General features: G+C 47.2%; 2 protein-coding genes across 3 annotated transcripts in view; one reads left to right on the plus strand and one right to left on the minus strand.

The window, feature by feature from the left end:
• Med12l (mediator complex subunit 12L) overlaps window positions 1-12268 on the plus strand; it is a 269754-nt gene that overhangs the window by 194500 nt on the left and 62986 nt on the right. For both annotated transcript variants that reach the window (XM_076867434.2, XM_076867435.2), the window contains one exon: window positions 10302-10449. In XM_076867434.2, coding sequence (XP_076723549.2) covers window positions 10302-10449 — 148 coding nt within the window. The remainder of the gene's footprint in view (window positions 1-10301; window positions 10450-12268) is intronic.
• On the minus strand, window positions 117-3885 carry P2ry12 (purinergic receptor P2Y12). Its single transcript, XM_076867437.2, has 2 exons — window positions 3676-3885; window positions 117-2039 (listed from the first exon to the last, which is right to left on the minus strand). The coding sequence occupies exon 2, from the start codon at window positions 2025-2027 to the stop codon at window positions 999-1001; it is 1029 nt and encodes a 342-aa protein (XP_076723552.1). The 5' UTR covers window positions 2028-2039; window positions 3676-3885; the 3' UTR covers window positions 117-998.

Below are 12268 nucleotides of genomic sequence, written 5' to 3' on the forward strand. Positions count from 1 at the left end.
GGGTGGGAGGAGCCATGGTATCTAGTAACTTTGAAAAAGGAAATTCCAACAAAGTGATAAGGTTAATATAAAGTTTTATATTACACACACAAATACAAATATATGATTCCAAACAGTTCACTCACTTTCATGTAGTAGTTACACCGTACGACTTTGTAATCATATTTTGTTCATTTTTCTTACTAAGGGAAAATGTTTTATTAACTCAAGTAGCAAGTATTTCTAGAAGCCAGTTAATAAAGATTAAGTGTCAATGATGGTATTGTATTCATCAAAGTTATCAGCATATTAGTAAAACTCTCTTCTCTAGTATTAAGGAAATACGAATACTTTTTTTAGTATTAATATATCATAAAAGTGACTATCCTTTCTGTAATGATTTTCTTAGCTGTGTCTATTCTTTATTGGAATGGCATGCCTTAAGTCTGTTGACTTAATGAATATTTCAAACAATTCAGTTCCATTAAATACCACTTCAATTAGTTTAGTCTGTGGATTTTGTTCATGTTAAGAGCCAGTGGTTAATATGCTTTGTGTACCCACTGAAGTTTTTCTAGGTTTCACAGTAGGTCTGGGTTTGGATTGGGGGTCTTGGATGTACTTCTACCTTAATAGGTGTCATTTTGGTCAGGGGATTATATCAGATTGGTCATTCTTTTCCAGGGGGTTATAAAACACACAGTTGTGAGCACTGACATATAGAAGCTAGCAGTAGGTGTCAGCCAGTGACCCACTTTGCAGGAGCTCTGCAGACCTGGCTTCTACTTTGCATGCAGCATGGCAATAACACGCTGCTGGTCCTGCAGGGAGCTACGTGGGGTTAGGTAGCCTCGCTTGCTGGGAGCCTGCGAAGCTGGCTCCCTTAGTCTCTGCTGGTCTTTCCAGGAGTCATCACTACTGACTCCGCCACTACTTGGTCAGGGTCCTGGCTGGCTGGGTGCTTTCCTTGGAGGAGTTCTGGACCCCAGCACACTGAGACTGTCCCCCAGGGAACTTGCTTACATTGGAGTCTCTTCGCTTGGGTCACCAGCACCCTCTGCTTTCTTCTTGTCCCCGCGGGATGGGGCCATTGCAGAACTGGGGCACTTGAGCATACTTATCAAGGAATTCCTAAAGGACTTGCAAAGAAAGAAATAGATGAAGGGGTCCAGGCAGGCATTCAGGGAGGTGAGCCACAAGGTGCTCTCCTTCAGGTAGAACAGGGTGTTCTGTGCCGCGCAGTCGAAGACCTCCCGGGTCTGGCTCAGGGTGTAGGGAATGCGTGCGAAGTGGAAAGGCACAAAGCACAGGAAGAACACCGCGATGACGATGAACACCCTGACGTTCACCTTCTTCCTGGGCGCCTTGCTGGACCCCCGCGTCCTCATGTAGGACCTGTAGAGCTCTTTAGTAATGAGCGTGTAGCACACGATGACAATTAGGAAATTGATCCAGAAGATGACCTGGCAGATGTAGTTGGTGATCTCGTGCCAGACCAGCCCGAACTCCGACTTGAGGAAAGAGCACTTCTTCACGCTCTTGTCCCTCGGCCGCCTGTTGGTGAGGATCATGTTGGGCAAGGACAGCAAGAACATGAAGGCCCAGATGACCACGGAGAGCACCTTGGCGCCCAGGAGTCTCTGGGGGCTGGATGTCTTGAACGGCTGGGTGGTCTTCTGGTAGCGGTCGATGGTTATCAGGCCTAGGAAGGAGATGCTGATGTACATCGTGAAGTAGAACACGACGGAGGTGACCTGGCAGACAAAGGTCCTCAGGGGCCCGGGCCCCAGCTTGGCATCACTGAGGATTTTGAATGGAAAAGTCAGAATCATGAGGAGATCCGAAATGACCGTGTTCTTAAGGAAAATAATGAAGTTGGATTTACTGCGAATTTGAAAGAAAATCCTCATCGCCAGGCTGTTGGTGACAAGTCCCACAAAGAAGAGGACGGTGTAGAGCAGTGGGAAGAGCACCTGGGTGATCTTGTAGTTCCGGGCACACATGCTGCCGTTGCCCGGGGCCAAGGTGAGGTTGTCGCTGAGCAGCATTTCCTCTGCCACCTGGAGAGGGGACAGGGGAGGCTTGTTTTAGTACCAGGGAGCTGGTTTTGCTGTTACCCCCCACCCTTCCCCCAAACTTGAGTTTTTTTTTTCCTGGTGCTCATTGGGACTCTTAGTAGGACCACAGGAAGCAGAGTCTTGGAATATTTCTCCTTAGCAAGCACTGAGTCCCCAGCTGGGCCAGGTGACCTGCAGCACTTACCCTGCTCTGCAGGCGCTCTGTACTTCTGGCCACCTGCGTTTGTGTAGAGCAGGCAGCAGAGGCCTCAAGTCCTGCCTTTGCCTGTGGGTTTCTGCTTGTGGCCCCCCGCCCCCGCCCGCCCCCCCAACAGCCTCCTTCCTGGCCCCTGCACTGTAAGGGCTTGAGGGAGAGGTGAGTGGCAATTGCCCGTAGGACCTTAGAGAGCAGCAAGACACGGGATTGGAGCACTCTGGGAAACCTGTTAGATAAGGAAGATACTGAACCTGAGGCCAGAACAGAAGAAGCGACAGCATTTTCCTGTATGCTAGAGTACATTCCTGCCCCTGCATGGCTCAGCCACCCCTTAAAACCTTGGCCTCACTGAGACACATCATTTAGTAGCAGATGTTTTCCATCCACCTGTATCTCATTTCCAACCTGAATATATTTAAAGTCTTACATACATTTCCTGAATATCATTCAGTTTAAATTTCAAAATAGAAAATAAAAAAGGCAGTGTCTCTGTATAGTGGTCATCAGTCGGCTTGTTCAGAACAGCCAGGGCTGGTTGCCTAGGTTGATGGGGTGTAGGATGGCAGCTAAGATGAAATGAAACCAGGTTGTCTGGTCTTGTGTTGTCACCACAACAGGCTGCCATAGAGAAGGCTGACACTGACTTGAATGTGCTGTCTCGCATCAGTTGCGAAACTTGATGAAGTTTGCAGTCTGTTTCATCACGGACAAATAGAACTGAATTTAATAAAATATTATTCCTGGTATTCAGACATGATTATGTTGAGAACACAAATATCTAAATTAAAAACAAATCGTTCATGTAAGATATTTAACAAATGAAGGTTACACTAAATTCCGTCTGATATTAACAGGTTCTTTTTTTCTCTGTCCATCCTTGTATAAAATAAAACAAGAATCCTGTTGTGCCAGTATGGCTTTAATTTTTAATGCCTTCCCCACCTACTAAACATTTCAATAAAAGGAAGAGCTAAATGTTACCAGCACCCCAGCATTTCAAGGATAGGTGTTCACTGAATGTCCCTCCATGTTCCTGCTCTTTTCTTGCTCTTGTTTGCTCCCTGGCAGAGTTAGCAATTCTGCTTTGGGAATGTTCCTTTGGCATAGAATGTAAGTTATTTAAAAAGTGTTCTTGATACCAAGATTTTCCGCTCCCTCCATATATGCATATCATTCTGTAGTCAAGATTAAATAAGTAAAGCCGTTTGTATTTTGTATTCCATGCTTTGCATGAGTTTTTTAGTGTAGAGCTTAACTGTTGTCCCTGGTATCATTAATATGGCTTGTATTTTAATTTTTCCTCCAAATTTGTACCTATATTATTACTTTAGATTTTCAATTTTAAGGAAAACTTGGACAAAATGCACACCCCCCCCCACAGTGTGGATACATGTCGTTCAGGACCTCTCGGTAGAACGTTACCTGGTTACGGGGCTGGCACTGCGGGACTCAGACGTCTCCGGTGATGGTCCTCCGTACGGTTTTCAGACTGGCTTCTGATGTTTTCCTGTTAGCGTCTTAGTTTAGTTGTCAATCGTCTTTGTGATGGAGAATTTGCAGAGTTTTCATCAGTGAAATCTAAGGCGTTCTAGAGAGAAAAGCGGGGAGAGAGAGAGAGAGAGAGAGAGACGAAGAAAGAACTTCACAAATCAGAGGTTACCTTGAACACTGTTGCCCCAAAGCTGGACAGACACTGAACTTCCATCTGTCTGCTTTTAGAACTTCTGCTTTTATTTCCTGGGAAAATGTGGGGGCAAGGGTGGCTGAGAAGTCATTTCCTAAAAGCCATTTGAAATCTTACAGCTTCTTATTGGAACCTGCCATAGGGTTGCTGATTAATAACAATTGGAGTTCTTTGGGTTATTTTCCTTGCAAATTATAATTCCATGTTGAAATTGAGCTTTCAAAGTCTGCTTCCTGCAGACGGCTGCAGGCTTGTTTTCTCGCTTGCTTCCTCCCCTGAAAACACACTGTGCCCAACACTGGTTGATCTATTACCTGCTGAGAGGTAATCACATTAACTCCAAATGTGTGCTGGCTAGGGACGTTCAGCCTCTCACCCTGGTTTTTTCCTCTGGTTAATAATGTCATTATTTTAAATCTGTGTTTGATTAGCTCCTTTGTAGGCAAAGCAGTTTCCTCCCATTATAAATGGTCAGAGTCTACAGTTACATTAGGGAAGCAGCTATGCGCATTGCCAGGCTGCTCCAGAGAGCATCCTCCCTGCTCTTCTTGGAGAGATCTCACATGTAAATGTATTCTAAAGTTTCTTTTTCCCTAGCTTTGAGTTTGGGGGAAGGATAACCTCGAGTTAAGGCATCCTGTGTTCCTACTGCAGAGAGTTTTTAAACTTTTAAACCAATGGGGAAAAGATAGGGGTGAAAATGAGGGTGAGACTTGTTGCTGCTTTTTTACCTTTTTGTAAATATCACTGTGCACATACATGGAGACACACACACACACACACACACACACACACACACACACACATAGAGCTATGAAGTCTCTCTTACAATATTTTCTCACTGGAGACTCTCAGATGCCCGTTTAAGCCACCTGACCCTGAAAGTGAGTCCAGTCTTTAAGTGAAAGTGTCTCAGGTTGGAAAAGCCTGATACCATACAGCAGAGCCAGGTGGCCACGTCAGCCTCTATGATAAACCTCAGCACCATCCACGGTTTGTCATGTGCCACTGGGAACAGGGCTAAGTTTGGTTGTTTTCTCTGATTCAGATGGTTTAGAAAAATTAACAACTTTTATTTTCAAGTGGTTTAATTGGTTTATTTATTTTACCACATCCATTGAAGACAGTTGTCACTTTCTGCTCATCTAAAAGTATTTGGTTCAACTAGGATTGCTGTGAACCCAGGGGCCCTTCCTTGGAAGGGCAAGATTCTGTGGTCCTTGTGGAACCAACTGTGGAGCTATAATAAGACTTCCATCAGCTCTTGGGCTCATTTAGTTCCAGCAGACTATGACTCTAACTGTGGTCTTCATGATGTTAATGAGCATCTCTCAAGACAGTTTATTTTTATTTTTATTTATTTTTTTGGTACTGGGGATTGAACTCAGGCACTGGACCTCTGAGCCAGCCACATCCCCAGCCCTTTTTGTATTTTATTTAGAGACAAGTTCTCACTGAGCTTCTTAGCACCTTGCTATTGCTGAGGCTGGCTTTGAACTTGAGATCCTCCTGCCTCAGTCTCCTAAACCACTGGGATTATAGGCAAGCGCCACAGCACCTGGCACAGGACATGTTTTAAAGCAAGGTGTCACTGCAACAGCTGGCTTAGCTTTCTCCCCTGGAATATGAGTGTGAGTTAGATTCACAAAAGACCCTTGGGCACGGGTACTCGGCCTGGGAGAATGCTCCTTCCTTTGGTTTTTGCTTGGCAGCAGAGGACTAGTTACCATGGGCTCTCAGCTGACGTAGGACAAGACCCATGTAACCAAGTCAGACCTGTCTCCTGCTCCCTGGATCCACAGCAAGGTCGCCCCCTCAGAGGTGTCCTGATGGGAAGCAGCTGCAGCCTTCCTGTGCCTTGGCGCAGCCTCCTCACCCATACACCCTTTTCCTGCCAGCTGCGAGGGCTTGCTACTGGCACAACGTTCATTTGAGATTATTTTCTTCCAGAGACACTAGTTTGAGAGACATTAAAGATTGGGCTGAAAGAAGTAATGTTCAAAGGCATCTTGTAAGTGCTCTTTGTTTTAATAAACTAAACATTTTTAAGAAAGCTATTGTTCTTTCTTTAAAAATTTTTTTAGTCGTAGATGGACACAATATCTTTGTCTATTTATATGTTTATTTTTAGGTGGTGCCGAGGATAGAACCCAGGGTCTCACACCTGTGAGGCGGGTACTGGACCACTGAGCCACAGCTGCAGCCCAAGCTATTGTTCTTAAAGCTGTGTTGACTTCTTTTTGTAGAAATGAGGTGGCAGGGTGCCGTGCAGCTCTCCCAGGGTGTGCGCAGGTTTCCATTTGAATGTTGACACGTAACAAGGAGAGGACTTTGGGGAAGTGCTAAATGCAGCGTTTTATCAGGGCAGTTGCATCTACTTCACAAGTGGTTGGCATAAAAGGAAGCACATTCAAAATGGGATTGTTTTTATTTTTCTTTAGTACTTTAGTAATTTCTAAATTCTGTGATTATTAAACAAGCAGCTGCCATAGACTCACCATCATCTTTGTGAACACACACACATTTCAGTCACATCTGTAATCAATTATTTTAAAGAGGTTCGAGTGGCTCCCAGAAGACCTCAACCATAGCCCTCCTCCTTCCTTCCAAGGGTGTTAGGCTGAAGATACTCATTTTGTTCCTGTGGGGCACTCAGCTTCCCAGGTTTCGGGTGTGCACCCCCCTAGTTCCTTGCTCACCTTAGTCTCTTGGGTGCAGGTGGCAGCTGCGGGGAGAGAGAGCAACTGGTCTGGGGCCGAGACACCAGGACTTGACCTGCAGTGGGCGGGCCAGCCTGAGTGGACCTGACTTCTGAAGCCTCTCCAGTGGTTCCTTCCTGTCTACTCACTGTATCCCTTGGGGATAAGCCATAGAGCAAATCTTGGAGGTGATCTCAGATCCTACATGTTACCTGCAACCCTGCAAGCTTGGAACCCACCGGTGCCTTGGGGGAACGTTTGGTTCCTTTTGTAGGTTGGCTTTCTTCTCATTTGATATAAATTGCCATGTCAAGAGTCTCGTGTCTTCTACTTGTGCAACATTTGACATACACACATCTTGTAACCTGTTCAAAAGCAGCAGCTTGGCGATATGCAAGAGGGCTCTCTCTGAAAGCTGGTACGCTGATGACAGTCACTCTTTCCCTGAATGTGGTCCCTCTATCTTTCCACATTCATGCAGACCCCAGCCCATTAACCCCTATCTCCTCATCAGTTGTCTGCTCTTCAATCTTGATGCCTAGATTTTAATGATAGCTGAGGGACCAGCGTCTGCTGCTGGTGGCCAAGTGGACCTTGTCTTGGTGCTGCTGCCCACGCCGTCCTCCTCAGTGCAGGTCACCTCTCCGACCTCCCTCATCGCTGCGGTCTTCACCCCTTGTTCCAGCTTCCTTCTGCTGTGGCTCTGGAGCAGCTTCTGTTTGAGGTCCCCAGATGGTCCCCAGAATCTCCTTTCCACAGCTTGGTCCAGCACTGTCAATGGTCCTGTTTCCTGTGTCTTCTCCATGGCTCCCGAGAGCCTGCCTGTGACTGTACTATGTAGTTCCGAGGCCTTGTATGCGTCCACGGTGGCTTCTGCATGTCCTGCCCTCTTGGCTCTGTACCCCTCCTGAAGGGAATGTGGGCGTCCTGCACTTTGCTGGACCTGCCACACTGGCTTGGGCTCGACTCTCCCTGAGTTGGCACCAACGCAAACACATCTGTGGTCCACTTGCAATCACCCTCACTTCCTGGCACAGATAACGTCCTCCCAGCCCTTAGGATGTCTCTCTTTCTCTCTTTCAATTTCCTTGATCAATTTTTCAAGTGGTTCCCTCTTAAAATCCAGTGAGACGCACATTCACTCCTTGGACCCAGGCACCTGACCCTTCCCTAAGGTCCTTCGGATTCCTCTTGGTCTTTGTCCCCACAGCTGGCTTTGTTCTCTATGCTGCGTTTTTTTTTTTTTTTTGTACTGGGGATTGAACCTAGGGCTGCCTTACCATTTACATTCCCAGGACCCTCCCCAATTTTTTTTTTTTTTAAATGAGACACACTCTTTAATAAGTTGCCCAGCTGACCTCTACCTCGTTGGCCTGCCTCAGCCTCCCGAGCTGCTGCAGGTGCAGGTGAGCCCAGCTCCCTGCAAACATTCTTGCTCACACTTTCTATTTTTCTCTCACTTCTTGCTCACAGTTTTGTCTGCACTTAATTATCAAGTGAAGTTTCCTATAAAGCTGTTTTTTGTTCTTACCTTCATTCTTACTCAGTCCCTTTAGCTATGTATTCATTAGCCTACGTAGTTTTTTATGTGATGTACTCAGCAGGTATTAAAGCCACCTTGGTGCTTATTAAGGAGAACCTAAAAATGAGTAAAACAAGCAAGACATGTCTTTTACAAAGCTGTGTTCTAACTGGGGAGACACCTAGAAATGAACAGACACCTAGAAATGAACAAGTGACATTGTGCTCTGATTCTCCTCCCTCCTCCCTGTCCTTCTGTGCTGAGGCTCTTGGTGACTGGGTGACAGAGTGGAGGACCTGACACTGCACTTGTGCACAGCCTTTCAGCAGGGGTGATGGATGGAGGCTGTTGGTAGTGTTTTAGGCAGGAAGAGCAAAGGAAGGAGCCATGCCAGGGTCTCTGGGGAATGTTGAACCATGCAGCAGGGTGGATGTGGGTGCTGCAGAGAGGGGGGAACCCAGACTGGGAACCACCTGCTGGGAGCCGTGTATAGGAGGCTCCCCCCATCTCACATCACACCCTATATCTCCGTGACACTCGCAGAACACCAACAAGCAAGGCAGTGGTACCCTGTTTCTCAGGAGAAGGAACTGAGAGTGGGCAAGGTTCTTTAACCAGGTCACAGAGCCGTCAAGTGGTGCGACCATGGCACGCTCACGGGGGTGCTGGGCTGCTGTTGGTGCAGCATGCGGCCCGGTGTCCTGTGCTGTCATGATGAGCAGAGAGACTGTTCTAGACCGCCCTCCTCCTCACCATCCCCGTGTGGACTTCTGGCTCTGTGGCAGGGTCCCTAGCATGTTGACTTGACCGAGGTGCCTGCCATGTAGAGTTGACTTTGGTCAGTCTTCCCATCACCCCACACATAGACATTTATGTTGGGGTCTTCTGTACAGCCTTAGCTGGAAGCAGTTGCCAGGGCACAGGACGGGCCCTGCCCGAGGTTTTAATTTTCAGATTTGAGCCCAAGTTCCCTGATAGATGAGCAAGGTGGAGAAGTATATGGCTTCTAGCAGAGTATGACAGAAAAGAGGCATGGCCCTGAGGCAGGCATTGCACGAGGAATGAGGGACAGAATGGAGGAGGCAAAGAGCCACATGACAGCTGCAGGGCACACAGGCTTCGTTCACATCTGCAGAGGCAAAGTGCTGTTGGTGCCAAGTCCCTGTAAGTGGCCTGCGGCTGGGGGGCCCCAGGCACTGGAGTCTGCCACTCTTGGCTGCGGCCATTACTAATGGCGACACAATGCCTTGTGTCCCCAGGAGAAGTGTTCCTCCCCCAAGCTCCTCAGAATACAATGCTGGGCAGCAGGGAAAACGTCTGGCCTGGGCAGAGATGTGCCAGGCGATGGCAAAGGAGGCATGTGAAGGGCGGGACTGCAGAGGGGGTGGAAGGCCAGGGCCAGGGAAGGCCAGGGCCGGGGCTGGGGAGCCAAGAAAACGCCCACAGCCAGGTGGATATTCCCCAGGCTGAGCTGGGCACCCTGTGGTGTGTCTGTCCACGCTTCTGTAAGGCCAAGACCAGATGATTTCCCTTGGGGGAAGAAGAGCTGGATTCTCTGTTGGGGTGGGGCATGGTCACTAGGCAAGTGAGGGGGCAGCAGAACAGGTGCGGCTTAGGATCAGCCACCACACCAACAAGACCCCCGCTCCTAACTGTCTTGTCACTTGAAAATAAATACAAATGTCTCATACTGTCATGTTAGAAGTAAATGAAATATTTTCCTACAGTATTGAAGATCCTAGTAGGACTTTTCTCTAAATATGAAACATAAACCATCACTGCATACCTAAAACCAAGCTTAGTAAGAAATACCATTTTCCTTTATGAAAAAGTTCAACGGGATGTTATGTTACATGATATGAGATTAATGCCATGTTTAGCCTTAAATAATGAAAAGTTTTTCAGTAGTCAGAACTTACTCTGTGTTGTTTGCCCACATCAGTTGCTCCTATGAAGACTGCAGGTCGGTCGACACCTTTTTCTTACGGTTTAGCAAGTTCCAGACTGGAACACCATGGCTGGTGGAGGTGGAGGTGGCCCACAGGGTAGGGACGGCTGCAGGTGCTGCTCTGGGATTCAAGACTGAGCTGGGCAGCTCCGCCCTGTGCACGGTTTCAGAACGACCACATCCCCTGCTTTTCAGGATGAGTCCTCGAGTCATGAATGTAACCAGCGCACAATCCTCCTCTACGGAGTGGGCAAGGAGCGCGAGGAGGCCCGGCACCAGTTGAAGAAGATCACCAAAGACATCCTGAAAATCCTGAACAAGAAGAGCACCACAGAGACAGGCGGTAAGGCCTCCACGCACAACTCCCGCGGGGCCTGCTGTCCCCCCTCCTTGCAGCGTTTATCAGAATGCTCTGTGTCACTGTCTCCAGTGTGTTTCCTCTCACTGATGACTGTCACATTGAAATATGAATAAACACATTTAAGTATTTAGAGCTGGAGACCATTAGTAGCAGTCTTTGGATTCACAGGCCATAGTATAAAGGTAGATGCAGGTGATTTTTATTCTGTACCTTTCTAATCTGGACCAGAGTTTCCAGGTAGTAGTGAAGGAATTCCTGAGGCAGAGTGGGGAGACCCGGGTCTAGAGGAGCTCCCCCTCCCAGTGTCTTTTCTGCCATTGCCCCGGCCCACAGTTTGCTTTGCTGTGGGCACTGACGCGCACAGGACAGTCACAACCATCACAGTGTAATTGCTGGTCTGTTCTTAGTGACTCGGAAGAGGAACTCAGTGGGTATGGAAGCCACAATGTCACCAGATAATCTCAGGTAGAAGGGAAAATTAGGCCTTTGCAGGTAATGGCTTTGTCATTTGCAATTCTTTCTCTGTGTTTTTTTGTAGTTTTTATAGTGAAGCCATGTCTTTATGTGATGTCCTCACCTTACACAATTGGACCTTTGTAATTATCCTTTTCAGATCTGCTTAATTGCTCTTTCAAGTTTTATTTCATTATGCAGTCATATGATTTAAAATATGATATCATTACACACACACACACACACACACACATCCCTTCCACTAATGGTGACACAGGATTTTTCCCAAATCCTTCAGGAATATGAAGAAAGAATGTCTACATTTTCAAATAGCCTTCTTCCTGCCTGTGGCGTAAGCCACCTCTTAGCCCCTGGTCACTCTGCTGTGGACCTCTGCACAGGGCATTCAGTCTTAATTTTTTAACAGGCAAAATTACTAGAGCTTATTTTGCTAGATCTTTCCTAGAGAGAATAAAGCATAACTAATCCAAACAGCCTCTCTTTCTTCCAGTAAGGGGTGTGTGCAGGAATGGCAGAGGGCTTCTTGTCTCCTTGGTCTGCTTGGCTCACCTTCCCTCACCCCTTTCACAGCTGGGGAAGGGCCTCTCAGTGCACACGCACTTGGTGGGAATAGCCACGAGCTGTGGAAATGAGACTCTTGCTGTTCTAGAGCTTGCAGAGGAAAGTGCTCTAAGAAAACTATTTATGTTGTTGGGTTGTTTTCTCTCTTAGAGAAAAGAGGAAATGAGTTTCAAGAGAAGACTGAATTGAGAAGCCCTGAAACTAGCTAGCAAACAATATTTGAGACTTCTATTGGTGTGCTTGGAAAGGGGATGGGGTCACTGTCTCCTTTAGGTGACTGTCCTGCAACTCAGTCTCAATGACTTGCAGAGGGTACCCAGGTCCTGCGTAGGGTCTGGGTTTGGAAGGCTGAAGGAGGTGGAAGGGAAGGAAGTGGGTTGGCCATTCATGTGGACTCGGCTTCCTTCCTTCACGTTTTTTAGAGCCAGACTGTTGTCTGTGCTATCTTTGTAGCAGTCCCTGAAGTGTAGGCACTTCTAGCCCCTGAACTTGGAAAACCATTATTCTCTGTGCCTTCTGAGATGTCAGTAACGGAAACCCACCGCAAGCAGCCTCCTCCATCCTCCTGTCTTTCCTTCATTTTAGATAAAACTCCTCAACCAGAAAGATGTCAGTCGGGGATGCAGTAAGCCTCCTCTGGTTAACAGCCTGCATGTGAAGTCATCACTTGTGAGCACCAGAGGCTGGCCAGTTATACTCAGAGTAATGGAAATTTACCCTTCCTCTTTTTTCCTGGAAAAATGAAGACTGGTAGGGAGAAAAGAGC

The sequence above is a fragment of the Callospermophilus lateralis genome, chromosome 10 (assembly GCF_048772815.1).
Source record: "Callospermophilus lateralis isolate mCalLat2 chromosome 10, mCalLat2.hap1, whole genome shotgun sequence".
Taxonomy (NCBI): Eukaryota; Metazoa; Chordata; class Mammalia; order Rodentia; family Sciuridae; genus Callospermophilus; species Callospermophilus lateralis.

Coding starts and splice junctions, on each gene's coding strand:
- P2ry12 (XM_076867437.2), bottom strand. CDS start 2,027: ATGCTGCTCAGCGACAACCTCACCTTGGCCCCGGGCAACGGCAGCATG.